Source organism: Capsicum annuum, chromosome 3 (genome assembly GCF_002878395.1).
Source record: "Capsicum annuum cultivar UCD-10X-F1 chromosome 3, UCD10Xv1.1, whole genome shotgun sequence".
Lineage (NCBI taxonomy): Eukaryota > Viridiplantae > Streptophyta > Magnoliopsida > Solanales > Solanaceae > Capsicum > Capsicum annuum.
The window spans coordinates 235,188,228-235,203,887 of NC_061113.1; the positions used below are offsets into that span (position 1 = coordinate 235,188,228).

The following is a 15,660-nucleotide window of genomic DNA, read 5'->3' on the forward strand; positions in this document are numbered from 1 at the left end:
GAATCATGGTTAGTATTTATTTCTAAGTTAGTATAAATAAGAGTACTAAAGTGACACATATTATTATATTTCATGCACGGATTTAGCATAGCACCAACCAAGTAAATAGGGGAAATCAAGAAAAAATATTTTTTAAATTTCGTAAACATGGCGCCAACAGCTTTTTTATAACCTTCTTTATTTTTATATTCTTTGAGCAAATCAGAAATATCGGCTATATATGCCAAAATATTACAAACAGTAGGATAATAAGCACCGGAAAATTCAACCGTAGCTACATAAATTTTTTCTAAAAACTTAACAAGATCATTAATTACAACCCAATCAGAATTATGTAGCATGCAATCAGCAGAATCAGCAAATGAACCGCTAAAAGCTAGTGTAATAGGAATTCTATATTTATAACAAGTTTTTAAAAATTCATACGTAGAATTTCATCTAGTATTAATTTCCTCAGGCATCAAAATCGGTGTAAGTCCATTTTCTTGACATTTAACTTTAAATTCTCTAATTCTCGATCTACGATTATTTCCTTGAATAAAACCAACGGCAAGGCGAATTTTTTTAATATAAAACTCAAAAAATTCAAGACCATCTTTTACAATTAAATCATATATATGACATGCACACTTAATATGAAAAATTTCAGGCAAGGGCGGAGATAGCGTAGATTTTAATTTTTTTTATAGCAGTGTTGTTGTTAGAAGCATTATCAAAAGCAATACATAAAATTTTATTTTCGATACCATAATATCCGGCAATTTTAACAATAGAATCAACAATAAATTGTCCAGTATGTTTACGATCTTCATCATATAAAAAAACAAGAATACGTTTTTGCATCACGAAATTATTATCCATCCAATGACAAGTAACGGTTAAATAATCATTTTTATTTACAGCACGACCAAGATCAGAAGTTAGGGACAATCTACATTGAATATTTTTTAACAATGTTGATAAATAAAAACAATATTGTGAATGGAGTCTAAAAATATCAGACCGACAAGTAGTTCTAGGAATACCGTTAAACATAGGATTATAAATTGCTTGTATATAACGAATAAAGGCATCAGAAGAAGGAAAATTAAAAGGCAAACAACCCACAACTACTATTTTAGCTATTTCTTTCCAGTCCCTCAATTTATTATACTTCTTCGCTACGTGACCGGCTGCTGGGTCCATTCTAGTTTGCGTTGACCCACCAACATCCCCACCACCTTTTGCAATATTTAACTCTCTTTTGTGATCTTCAGCTACATGTCTCATTAACGTACCCGTACCCCCTTGCTTGCCTCCACTTCTATGCTTATATATTTGTTGACAAATATTGCATTGCACTTCAATATTTGATATACGTTCAAAAAATTGCCATGCAATACTAGTTATTTTACGAGGTTTTGGGGCACTGGGAGGACGGGAAGGGAAATTAACTGATTCAGATCTAACGTTAGCATCTGTCTAAATTAACCGCATCTACTTCATTTTCTTCTTCTATACCGTAATTTTCCTGAGCTTCTACATAATTCATATCGTGAGCACCTACACCTATTTCTTCCTCAAAAGGTGTACCAAGCGGTACCGGAGGCGAAGACACACAGGTATATCTACTACTTGAACTACCTCTACCGCTAGTAATTTGCTTTTTACTACCACTACGGCTTCCGGGACAAAAAATTTTAACACCTTTAGTAGCGAGGTTTCTTAATTTATCCATAATATAAATTAAATTAAACTAAAAATATTCAAAATACACAAATATAATAAAATTAAATATTAAACAATTAATACAATAAATAAAAATTAAACGTAAGAGATGTAACGGCAATATCAAATTTTGAAAGTATCCGAAGATTGCGACTTTAGAAACTTCCGCTCGTACTTTGTAAACGAAAAATTAAAAAATTAAAGTGAACACTTTAAGAAATTAAATATATTGAATATTTGAGAATTGAGAATTGAGATTTGAGAGAGAATGAGATTTGAGAGAGTGAAAAATTGTGTGAAAAATGATTTGAAGTTGTAGGGTATTTATAGATTTTTTTTTTTGGGATTAAAAAAATTTTTTTGAAGTTTTTTTTTTTTTTTTTTTTTTAATAAATGGGCCCAAACTAGCCGTTTGGACCCAAAAACGGCTATATAGCCGTTGGGCCAACGGCTAGTTTGGCTCAAAAGCCAAAATCTCTTTTTTTAAAAAAAAAAATTTATCCGGACCGAGTTAGGCGGGCTCATTTTAAAAAATAACTGGCCCGGGACCCGAAACCCTAAAGCCCTAGGGCTTACCGTGTCGGATCAAACCGGACCGGATTAGTTACGAGGGCCGAGTCGGATCGGGCCGACACTTGACAACCCACGGCCCGACCCACTTGACACCCATAAGTGGAACCCAACCTCACTAGCTATTCCTAGATAAACCTAGTCCGATTCAAACTGGACCCCCAACCCCAATAACCAAACCCGAACTCCAGATCACCTAGATTGAATATTTTCTGAACCGAACCAATTCAATCCGGTCCCTTAGCCTCATTACTTATAAACCATAAGTTATAAGTCCATCCAAATAATCTTCTAGTGATTTACTCTATCAAAAAAAAAAAAAAAAACTCCTTTTATTTTTTCTCTTCTAAGTGGTTTGGTATAGGCCGTATCTAACTACTTGTATTTGTTTGCCAACCATCCACTTAACCACACACTCTTTTAATGTTCTTCCTCCTTATCTTCTTTAAATACCTTCACTTTTTTCTTATTATGATACTTGCATATCTTGTTTTTGTTGTCTTCCAGCTGAACTGTTCCTCACATTTTTTTTACCAAAGGAGCAAAAGGGGTTTGCTCATACTCTCATTCTTACTTGTTTTAACTCTGTTGTTGGACAGTCATGACTATTGCAGCAGACTTTTACGATGAGCAAGATTCTGTGTTTTGTTCAAAGAGAGTTTGTGTGATGGATGCTGCCGGTCATCTTGGTTCCGCACTTGTTCATAGTCTTTTGCTCAGAGGTTACACTGTACATGCTGCTTTTCAAAACCATGGTTCGTTTCTTGTTTGAATACTATGTAAGATGTAGCTTTAAAGTTGTATACACTTGTGGTATAAACGACTCTTTACTTTTTGTGTTGTTATGTCAGATTTACCATGAAGAATTACCCCCTGTTCTACTTTATTTAGTGTAACTGATAAAGTTGTTGTCGTATGATCAAGAGGTCGAGTTCAATGCCTCTTGCAAAAATGCAAGGTAAGGCTGCCTACAATAAAGCTTGTGGTCCGACACTTCTCCAAAACCCCGCGCCTCCGTGCATAACGGGAAATTTAGTGTACGTGGGAAAGTGCACAATGGGGTTCATTAGAAACCCTTACAAGAAATCTCATGGAGCCTTCAAAATTGTTGTCGCACCTATGTATCTGATCCTAGAAAAAGATAATATTTTTGGGAGGATCCGACATTCATTGGTATTTTTGAAGAGTCCGAGCAACGTAGGATGATTCGTTGCTTTCTTGGTGAAGTTGAAAGATATGTGGTTTTTGCTTATACTTGGTCTTAATTAGGCCTTTATTCGTAGCTTGAGGTCTACCACAGTACCATCCTATGTAGTACTATTATTTTAAACTTTGAAAAGACTTACATTAAAGTAGAATAGGACCACACAAAAAGGGTGTAGCCGTTTCCAACTTTAATGGGATGAGCTGTATGATTGGAAAGAGAAAGGTAAACAAAGAAAGAGCTGTCAATGTAGTTGAGGCTGAATATTTTACTTGTCAATTTTTGTTTTATCATTGTTTTTTTTTTTTAATTTGTTAAAGTTTTATCATTGTTATTGATTCATAATAACTGTAACATTTCTAATCTTCTTTTTTATAAACCTTTTAGGACCTTGTTGAAAGTTTATGAACTGAATCTTGAAATTGAAAATCTGACACTGAAATTTTGATGGTACAGATGAAATGCAATGTTTTAAGAGGAAGTATGGTTGTGGCAATGTTGATGACAGCAAAAGCAAGAAATTGATATGTTTCCATGCTGACCCCTTGGATTATCACAGCATTGTGGATGCTCTCAAAGGCTGTTGTGGTCTGTTTTACTCGTTCGAGGCCCCCTCTGACTATCCTACTTATGACGTGAGTTATTCCACAAACTACTCGATTACCATCGTTGTAATTGGATCAAAAGTAAAATAGAACATGAACTCGTAATCCTAAGCAGTAGGAAGAGCCGGGGCTCTGATCACGTGCTTGTGAAGAATGAGACTTCTGTCCAAACTTTTGATATTGGGTTCTGATTTTCATGTGTGGAACTTTCAAAATGAGGCTCTCTACGTTAAGTTCAGTGTGTTAAGAGTTCATCCAATTAACTAGATCATTGTGTTATGTTGCAGGAATTGATGGGAGAAATGGAAGTCAGAGCAGCTCACAATGTGATGGAAGCCTGTGCCCAAACAGATACCTTAAACAAGGTAGTTTTTACATCCTCCGCAACAGCTGTGTTATGGGGCACAAGGAAAAGGGACCAACACGACACTCCTGTGGCTTCTCATTCTGACTCCTATGTCGATGAAAGAGACTGGACTGACATCAACTTTTGCAAAAAATACAAGGTAACTTACCTACTCAATCCTCCACGATTCAGCAACAACAAGAAACAAGTTGTGAAAGAACCTAGCTTTTATAAGCATCGATAGTTTGAAGCGATTTTGGCTCAATTCATCCAGACCAACTAATGACTTTTCACTGACTTTGGCTTACGCACTTGACGAATGGGTACTTTTAACGTTACCAAATGCATAAATAGGCTTAAAAGTAGTGCTTACTAGATACTTTCCAAGTTTAACATGAATTTGCACGACAGTTATGGCACGGGCTATCAAAGACACAAGCGGAGAAAGCAGCATGGGCATTGGCAATGGACAGAGAAGTGAGCATGGTGTCGATAAATGCAGGATTGTTAATTCATCCAGACCTCAATATAAGAGAACCTTACTTGAAGGGAGCTGCAGAAATGTACGAAGATGGTGTGTTTGTTGCAGTGGACCTCAAGTTCTTAGTAGATGCCCATATTTGTGCGTTTGAGGATGTTTCCTCTTACGGACGATACTTATGCTTCAACAGAGTCATAAACACTAGTAAAGATGCTACCACATTAGCCAATATGCTTCTGCCTCCTTCAGCGTCATCTGAAACTCAAAGGTAAATGTTATTATCTTCTTCATTCATAGCAAGTAGCAACCACCATTGAGTTCGTTCTACTTTAGACTAACCATTTACGCTTGAACTGCAGTTTGGAGGACGATATTGTATATGAGCAAAGGATTAGCAACAAGAAACTAAACAAGTTGATGCTCGGATTTGATACTGGATTGGACGTCCAAGTCAATTGATTGATGCCACACCGCGTATAAAGCATGGCTCGTACAGAACTAATCCAAAGAACATTGTTTCGCTCCAAAGAGACGAGAAGAACCACATCGTTATTTTAGATAGATTTTGGAAATTCAATCATCATTAGTTTATTACAAATTCTTTTGTCTTTTGTCTGAAGATACCTATTACGAAATTCATTTACAAGAAAGTTGCATATAAAGGAAGCATGACAGAAATGCTATATGACCAAAAGAAGCATTTGTCTTGATATATGTAACAGTAGCTAGTAGTACCTTTTCACTTGCAAATTACTATAAGAGTGAAATCAAATTGAGAATGGATGTTTTGTCCCAAATGTCTTGGAACTTTTTATAATCTAGCCACAATAACTATTAAAATTACACTATCTTATGCCTCTGTATTGTCAATTGTGCACTGCCAATTTTTGGGTGTCATTTGGAAGTCAATTTTTGATTTGGTAAAGCTTTATTGACTACTACTACTACAATTTAGTTTACCCCGGATGATGATGCCTCGTATGTTACATCGACTTAGGGGTCGTTTGGTTGAGTGTGTTAAACAGAATAATGCATGCATTATTCTTGTGTATTATTAGTACCTTGTTTTATACATTTTTTAGCCTATGAATAACTAATATAAGACAATTAGTTATACGCTCTATTGTGTATTGATGTGTGTATTATTAATACTTCAAAATCCATGGCATTAGTAATGCAATGATCTAATGCATGCATTAGCATGATTAAAGACACATTTATCCTTCAAAAAAATTTTCGTGTCCTTTCCAATATATATATGGAGGGTATTTTTGGAAAGAAGTATTCATTTTAAAAATTATCTAATTCATATTATTTTTAATACATTAAACCAAATACTGCTTAAGAAAAATAAAGCATAACTAACACAAACATTATTAATACATCATTTTTGCATTATTTTTATACACTCTACCAAACCACCCTTAGTCTAATGCTAAGAATCAATGCTGCAAGGTTCATGTGACTATGGCACCTTCATATATATAAAGAAAATCTCTTATCAGCCATACGTAAAACAATACCTGTGAAAATATTTTAACTGATGGTGCACCGACTGCTAATACTCCTTTGTTACAATTTGTCTGATTTTGTCACGCGGCTTTAAACTAAAGACATGTAGTATGTACCAAATGTCCTTTACCTTGTACATGCCATATAAAAAGTTGGACATAAAAAGAGTTATCAAAAATGGGAAAGAGGCATTTTTTTGAAACAATCAAAAACAGTAGACAAATAAATTGAAATGGACGAGTTAAGTTCTTTTGCATTGTACCAAGAAATGCAGTGTGTTTTATCTTTCTGCACGTGGTATATTAACTAGCTCAAAGGCTAAATATGCCATTTGAAAGGTGAGTTGACTTCCATATCCAATTGCCTAAAGATAAGTACATATAACCATAACTATTCATGAGAAGTTGACGAAAAATAAAATTACCTCCCATAACATGACAATAGTTGGTAAATCCTTCGTGGTCGTTCGTTGATTACATTGTGGGATTATGTTATCCCATTTTTTGGTACTACTTTTTTAAATGAGATGAACAATTCCTGAATTATTGACACAATATGGTATCTATCAACTCTGGGAATTTCTTTTACCTCACAGAGTATAATACCACAATTGTGGTATACGCAGTTCAGAAATTACTGGTCTCAAGATAAAACAGCTATACACATCTTTGCCCTCCTCCAAAATTTACTTCTCAATTTTAAGAAATACACCATCAGAATTGAAAATAAAAGTTCATATCAACTTATCCGGTTCTAAACCAAACATATGGTTTATATTGTATCATATATCGCATATTTAGTCCAATGAATCAAACGTCTACTAATAAAAATACATCTTATCTTTAATCCATTTTATAATCCCGAATAACTTGTTCGCCAACCAAACAACCCCTTTAAAACATTACTGACAATTGGCTCTATCACACTAGAATTTTGTTCCATTATACCACCTTCCTATGTTTTCTACTCAACTACTAATGCTACGCCTGATGGGATATACTCGACGACATAGGTACACACATCACCTTAGAACTTCTGAAGGAAAAACGAGATCAGACTAGTTAAAACATTTTTATTAAACCATTCCATCTCAATGATCAATGCTCATATGGTACTTCGTGCAGACACGTCAGGCACTTAATGACATGGAAAGAACCGAGGATAACTTGTATTTGCGTACTTTCGTTGAACCTTTTGGTTGAATTTTGACCTCAGTCCTAGAATGGACAGTGACTTCTTTCCAGTCAGAAGCTGAAGCCCCTTCACCACGATAATCTCGAAGACAGTAGAGCACTTGGAGCTTGGAATGAGCTGCAACTCCCAAAGCAACAAAAGATATCTTAGATTGGAGGAAAAAATGAACGTAACATCCAGTAGACATATAACCACCAACGTAATGAAATTATCACAAGGTTATCTTCAAGTACAATCAGCTAAATGCATTTGTCAATTACCATAGCTATTATTTTCCTTACCTAAACCAAACATGCTTGTTTTCTGGATTGTCATTCTACTAACTTTTGATCTCCTGATGTTTCCCAATGCCCGAATATCTTCACCGTCGCCTTTGAACTCCAGAAACTCTCCAAGGACAAATTTATTACCTTTGAGCTCTAACCTGCATGAATCAGAATGATTTGAGTAAAATTTCCAAGTTGCAACACTTAATTATAACTTGAACTCTGCAAGGATATGTGCAGATTTCTTCCATGAGGAGACGGAATGTCTATTAACTCATGAACATCTGCACGCATTATGGCTTTCCTCTCTCTAGCTCCCCCTCACCCACCCGCCAGTCCCACAAAAGAAGAAACACGCACACTCTCTCTCTCTCTCTCTTCAAACAAACATTTCCCTTGGGCATGGTGGGCTTTAATGGCCAACTTTCTCTTGCTTGAGGTTATTCTTCCATGTTCGTCCAATATCTACACTGCAAATAAATTAGTAAAGGACCAAAACACTTTCTTGTAGGTCCCTAACTTAACTACATGAATTTTGACGTTCTAGCAGGAGGGTCAACATTCATGGTCATAACGGACAAACAAACTGTTTCCATTTAATTCAGGAAAAAATTAGTGTCATAAAACAATATAAAGAAGAATGTAATGCAACAGACCTGTCCCACATCGGAGCTGTGCTGAGTACAAGGTTAAGCTTCTCATGTATTGATTCCTGCATTTCCTTCTTCCCACCATGAAATGCACCTCTAATCCAACCAGAAAGCATGTTTGATTCAGGTTTTAGTTGTATCCACTGGTCATATGTTATGACCTCGGAGGGAAAAGAGTCTGAGCCAATGGTACTGCAACAAAGAAATTAGCATTATTCACAAGATGCAAGTTTAATGATCACAATAAAAAAAACACAACACTGGAATAACATAAAAGATCTAATTCAAAAGTTAATTCTAAATAGTTCATGTTTATTGTTTATTTTGTTTACATGGAATTATCTCCATCAAATATTGATATTTATTCTGAATTCTCTGCTTATTTTGTTTAATTTTCTAGAGTTACCAATTCAAATTGAAGAGTGACATCTTTAATAAACTCTCATAGGCTTTATCCTGTCAAGATTTATGCAACTCAATTTTTTGAAGAGTATATTAACTATATTCTAAGATCAATACTCCTATTCAAATGACTTGACCAGCTTAACCTATGAAATAAAAGGGAGTACAAGAGACCCGTATATTTTCTCTTTGTAAAGGTAAGAGCAACCAATTGTCTGTGATAACAGATACAGATACCCTATAGTTGCTCAAAAAATTCAGAAAGAATAATACCCCCTTAATTTGCACAGAAGTGCTTTCTATCCCTTCAAAAGCTCGTCGGTTTCTTTCTCACCAAATAGTTACAAAATACCAGTGGAAAACTTTGCATTCTCTAGCCCTCATGGTTGATAACTTCTATCGTTGAAAGTACACATCATCCTTGTGGCACTTTTCTGGCTTCAATGTTGGGATTTTTAATTTTTGATGTCACAAGATACTTTTATTTTCGGGTATAAGTAAAGAAAGTTATAACATGCAAACTAATGCATTACTATTATTAAACTACTACAGAGAACTATTTTTTCTTTAGACTTCAGGAAGAGTGTTTTCTTTTGTGATTATTTAAATACCAAAAGGATTTCTAGAGAACATAACAGTATTTTCTGCTCTATATGTAACATGTGAACAATACTTGTATTGAGGTTTATTCTAACAGTTAAATTTTTCCCCTGAATCGAGTGACTTGCACCCAATTGCCTCAAAGTATGTTTTTGCTCTGTAGGGATCAGATCCAGATGCCACATCGCTCACATCAGGTGGGTCCATTCTCTCAGCAAGATATTTACTTTATAACATGATACCCCTAAAGATGTTCTGAGGTTCACCAAACTATTCAATGTTACACTAAGGCGTGAAAAAAATGAGTGGACAAAACAGTAGCATGGTTACAACGCATAACAAAGGACATATTGAACGTTGTGAGGGCTATAAAATTTATGAGCCAATTTGGATTTTTTCCAATGAATATACAACAACGGTTCTAATTTTGCTAAGTAAATCAGGGAAATCTATAGGATACGAAGGAAGCGTCTAGACACATATAGACCATCAAAAGAAAACCCTTTAGAGGGTGTAGGAGAAAAAAGGAATTCATATCGAATATATATATGTTGTAGAGGATAAGAACGCGGGGCAAAGGAGCCGTCACAAATTTGAAACTAAAGAAAGCAGATACAGAAGTAGTCGATTAGCCTTTGGATTCTCTCTCTCTGTAGGTTCAAACACGAGGATTGCTTCAAAAGGAGAGTCAAATTCTCTCAGGTTCTACCATGTAACACTCTTCAACAGAATTATAGCCTTAGCTGGCCGGCACCAAGAAGGCTAGTAATGTACCTGTCTTGCCTCAGCCCCTCTAACACCTTCTCTATCTATCATTAGAAGTAGGTAGGTGGAATACCTCACTAAACAATTGATCACAAAGCTATCACCTGGTTTACCAACTGTAATATTCAGCTATGGAGCTGGGATGGATCTTTAATGCCTTAAACAGCTAGGAACAACTGGTTGCATTCAGTTACACTAACAAAATCTCACATCTCAACAGTTCCCTTTGGAAAGAAAATGCTCCTCAAGCTTCAAATAACTTGAAGAATAATGTACAATACATGCTTAATCTCAGCATTTACTATAAATAACGAGAAGATGACGAAAATGCATACCAGAACTTGGGGTTTGAACATATGACTTTGCAAGACAAATATCCTTCAGGAAGAGTGATGCCCCTTTGTTCAAGGTAGGACTCAAGAATAGGAACTAATTGTTTTGCTTCCGCAACCTGAAATATTGAAATTTATAATAACAATGCAGAAAGCTAAAATCTTGATATCAGAAGAAGAAAGCAAGATCCAGTAATCAATGATAAATAATAGAAGATGACAAGTTGTTTCATAAGATGAAATCGACACCAACGTGTTTGGTTGTGAGACATAGTTGTTGTATACACTTGCAAAGAACTAATGCAATAATCAACCAAGCATTAGGTGCATCTGAATGGAATTATTCTTACCTCAACATGTTTTGTAACTGTGGTATCCGGGCTTAGCTTGGATGTACTTCGATTATTCCACTTGGTACCTGCTATCTCCACTCAAAGGTCCCGTCAATTTGGGATCCAAATTCGAGATTTTCCTTGGAAGTTTCGAGAAGTATTTGGAATGGAATAATATTGATTCACACAGAAGAAAGGGTTCTCTATTGATTCAAACATTGTACCTATGGGATAGGGATCGAGGAAGGGGAAAACGAAATAATGGTTAACTCCACCCACCCCAGCTCAGTCAAATGGGATGGATTTACTGCCTCCATTGAATTTGAACTATGATACCTCATGATTCTCATCCCAGTTCATTGACCACTACGCCACACCCTTGGTGAAGTTTCTTAAATTTTATAAGTGCATCCTTGGTGCAATGCTCAACTGAAATCGTAAAGCAGAATTTTGATGCAGAACATATTAAAATCTCAATTAAGAACTTATTTTTTTACAAGGCAAGTTAAATTTTATTAATGCTAGTGCACAGACGGCTGTGCAAAAGCACCAAACAATCTCACCTCACAATTTATGAGCATTTGATCTCGCATGTATCCTCTAATGGCTCAAACAAAGATGCCCTTACTTCCCTAACATGCAAGCAGCAAAATTCATGCTGTTTAACATACCTGTTGCAATTCATCTTCCCGGAAATAGCCTTCCAACATGCATACATGATTCCAAAAGCAATCTCTAACCCTATCTCGAAATAGATTCTTTCTAGAGAAGGACTGTTAAAGCTTAGCCCACTATTGCTCATGGTTGAGCGCTCCTATTTTATGCTCCAGGAAAACTATACTATGCTGACATATACTTCGAGGCATACATATCGACCCTAGAAAGTCAGGAGGCGGCATTCTTTGATCAATTCGTCAAAGTACCAGAGGAATACATATCAACCAGATAGTCAGGAGGACGCCTTCTTTGATCACTTGATCAAAGGACCAGAGTTGGTCATATAAATTTTTGATATAACCGAGACATCCCAGGTGGGTCAGTTGGTACACAGGTTAGTAACTCTGTGATCATGAACTCACTCCTCTACCCTGATCCCACTTAAGTACCATTTTCGTGCCAGTGGCAAGATACAATCTCGTCATCTACGCACAATTCACTCATCCCATGTTCTGACCTTATCATTGAACCAAAGCCCAGAATGCAGGAATTGTTCATATATTTTTGAGGGGCTCTTCAGATTTCTAGAGAGGCTGGCTTTTCTGAAATAACTCCATGTCAATCTACCTTTTGATGGAGAAGATTTACCTAAAATTGTCAAGCTTCAGTAAGAAACAAAATCATTACTCTGCACTTCAATCCAACCCAAGATCATTACTTCCATACTTAAGTTGTTGAGCAAGTAACATCTATCCTTCCAGGGAGAGTGGATCTACAGTAAAGAAAATTTTCCATGTAGAAAGGAAACAGCTGGATCTAGTTAGTGGCTTAGTGCTTTACCTTAAAGTCCCTAAGCATTAACTCAAGGTGAACGGTGGACATAGCATCATCCCTTCTTGGGAAGACCATCACTGAAGAAATCCTAGACAGCTCGTGTCAATACTACTAGTTAAAAAAACAAAAAAAAAAAAGAGCTATACTGGCATGAAGAAAAGACCTAAAGAGAATGATCTCCCAAATAGAGGGTTATAGATTTGAAAGTTGAAACCCCTCTTCTTGGCCGAGCTCACGCATGGAGCTTGCCAGTGCCATTTACCTCTTCAGTTTGGTTTCTCGGGGACGGGGTTTACCCTGAGATTCCCTTGTCAACCAAACAAAAAGAGAAAGAAAAGAGAAGACCTAAAGAGAATTATTATTGCATAATCAGAAAAAGTTTATTACTGAGTGGCACCTAGACATATTCACTTCGGAAATTCTTGCAAAAAGAACATGGCAAGGTTAGCATTCTAAGCAGTTGCGCAAGTGCAAGTGCAGAAGCAAGAATTTCACATAAACTATGAGATTTAAGGCAATGTGTTTTTTTAATCAAGAGATTTAAGGCAATGTTTGACCAGACAAATAATAGAAAAACCATGACAGTGAACTAAGTAAACCAATCAAGTATCAAGCTGTTTTAGCATCATCATATCCAGAAACACCTAAAAAGGAAATAAGGTCAGATTTGTAACTCACGGGATCTGGGAGACGCTCCGTCTTATGGCTTCCAGTACAAACCCATGTCCCGTCCCTATCAACAGATATAAACCCTGATGCATTCTTAACACAAACTACCACTGCTTCCCTGTAGAAAAAAAAGAGAGAAATTTGTGAATGGGTTTTGTTTCCATCTAATTGAAGGAAACAAGTTCTTTAAATAACAGATAAAGCAAAAACACAAAAACATGGCCTTGTGCTACCTTGGAAAATGAAATGAGATTGAACAAACACACACAGAAGTTTGTACTTTAGAATCGTTTAAAGGGAGGTGTAAGCGAGACACTTTATCATGGAGGAAGGTGTTAGCCCAAGGCACAGGGCATAAATTCCGTGTTTCATATTTTTAATATCTCTAAACATAAAATGAAAAAAGCATTTTAAAAGTTACTTAATTTTTTGTCAATAGAATGCATTAAAATTTTATAAATTCAAAAGTAAAGATGCCATAAAGTTGTCGATTTTAACTGTCTACTCACAACATATAGGTCCAATAACAACAACTATTCCACAGTGCTCAACAAGTTGCGATTGGCTATATGAATAATAACATTTTAGTACAGCAACCACTCCCCTAAAGAAGAAAATATCACATAAGCTAGAGTCATACAGTTCATAATGGATATAGAGCTCAAAACATCACTGGGTATACTTGCGGCTGTCCGAATTGTAAAGCCACAAATGGGGCAAAAACCCATGTGCTGGTCCCATGAACTTTATCCCCATGATTTCCTTGAGACGCTTTGAGGTTGCCTCACTTCAGAGGGATGACAAAAACAACAATAAACTAGGTGTAATCCGAAAAATCGGGGTCTCCTTCAGGTGGGTAAAGTGTACGCAGATCTTACCCCTAGCTTGAGAAGGTAGAAAGGCTATTTCTGGAAGACCCTCGATTCGATTAGCGCATCAGAAAAGCTAAAAGAAACATACGGAAGTAAAGAAGACATACTTCCTCCGTTTCGTTTTAGTTGGCACTCTTTCTAAATATATTTGTTTCAATTTAGTTATCTCTTTCATGAAATCAAGTGGATTTTATTATGTTCTTCAAATACTACCCTTAAGATCAAATGACTAAACAAAGTGTATTTATTTAAATTTATATTATCAAAGCATAATTAATAAGGCTAAGTTGGTAAAATATACCCTTAATTAATATTTTCTTAATCGGTGAGCCAAGTCATATGAAACGGAGGGAGTATAAACAGTCCAATAAAGTTCCAACATAGCGTTTATTGCTTGAAAATGCTTAAAGTTTTATCATAGGTTATGTCCAAAATTAAGGCAACAGCCAAGGAAAAAAGTACTCCCTCCATCTCATTTTAGTTGGGCACATTCCATTTTACACGGTAATTAAAAAATCATAAATTGAATGATGAATTTTACTATTTTACCATTTACCCATATTAATGATATTCATTGGGAATAAGAACACATATTAATTGTATGGGTAAAATGGGAAAAAATTAATTAATTTTATCTTGATTTAGTAAGTAATCAACTAATATGAGACATTGTAAGACGACCAACTAAAATGGGACGGAGTAAGTAATGCTTCTAGAGCAAATAAATTACACAATACCTACACACACCTTATTCAAATAAGCATTCATGCAATAGATTGTGATGTAGATTGAAGAAACGCACCGTTTAGTGACGAGAACTAAATCAATACTCTGTCGATTACCAGAGTCCTCATCCGGAATTTGAAGCCCAACATGTGCCTTACCACCATAAAGCTTCTCAAGTCTACGATCATATAAATCACAAATTCAAAAATCATCAATCAATTGAATGAAAACACGAGCTCAAAAAAGACAAAGAAGACTACAATACACCTTTCGGCAACGGTGAATAGAGCGTTGTAATCGGAAGTTCCAACATCGATGACATCGTCGTCGAAAAAGAAGTACTTAAGTATTACAACAACGGTGACGAAACAAATCAGCTCCGTCAACATGTTGACCCTCTCTCGCCTTCACCGATTATGATTAACGGGATCGGATGTTTGGGTGGAGGAGAAATGGGAATTTTTGTGGCGTGAGAAAAGAGGAAAGTTTATTCAAAGAAGAGTGAAGCGGGTCAGTGGTTCACTTGATTTAGCGGTTTAGGATTTTAGCTTGGAGCTCCGAGAAATTTCCCGCTACTTTCTTTCCCTTAACTACCAAGTTAAGATCAGCCCACAGCCAAACGTAGAGCACTTCCAATTGAAAGAGAAACAAGTATTTCCATATAAAATATTTAAAATCATAAAATTGAAAAACGTCCCAAGTTAAATTAGGTAACTTTTTTTTAAACGGAGAAAGTAATTAAGTAAGATTCTTTCAAGTTTTAAAAATCAATTAAAAAAATTAAAAAAATATTTTTTTATATTTTCACTTCAATAACTAAAAAAATTATCTCAATAATTAGAGAAATTATCTCAACAATTATTAAAATTATTCAATAACTTTGCAAAGTGATTAGATAATTGTGCAAAGTTGTTGGATAATTTTGATAATTGTTGG

The 15,660-nt window shown here is 35.6% G+C and overlaps 2 protein-coding genes across 3 annotated transcripts; one reads left to right on the plus strand and one right to left on the minus strand.

The window, feature by feature from the left end:
• Positions 1-2,563: 2,563 nt before the first annotated feature.
• Positions 2,564-5,710, plus strand: LOC107862919 (cinnamoyl-CoA reductase-like SNL6). 2 transcript variants are annotated; one of them, XM_016708632.2, is made up of 5 exons: positions 2,564-3,032; positions 3,938-4,116; positions 4,374-4,592; positions 4,844-5,181; positions 5,273-5,710. In XM_016708632.2, the coding sequence occupies exons 1-5, from the start codon at positions 2,879-2,881 to the stop codon at positions 5,370-5,372; spliced, it is 990 nt and encodes a 329-aa protein (XP_016564118.1). In that variant the 5' UTR covers positions 2,564-2,878; the 3' UTR covers positions 5,373-5,710. The 2 variants fall into 2 exon arrangements, with proteins under 2 accessions (XP_016564118.1, XP_016564119.1); XM_016708633.2 differs by lacking the exon at positions 2,564-3,032 and adding an exon at positions 3,038-3,056.
• Positions 5,711-7,144: 1,434 nt separating this feature from the next.
• Positions 7,145-15,397, minus strand: LOC107862918. Its single transcript, XM_016708631.2, has 7 exons — positions 14,992-15,397; positions 14,801-14,902; positions 13,136-13,244; positions 10,638-10,753; positions 8,542-8,727; positions 7,901-8,043; positions 7,145-7,736 (listed from the first exon to the last, which is right to left on the minus strand). The coding sequence occupies exons 1-7, from the start codon at positions 15,111-15,113 to the stop codon at positions 7,555-7,557; spliced, it is 960 nt and encodes a 319-aa protein (XP_016564117.1). The 5' UTR covers positions 15,114-15,397; the 3' UTR covers positions 7,145-7,554.
• Between the last annotated feature and the right edge of the window lie 263 nt (positions 15,398-15,660).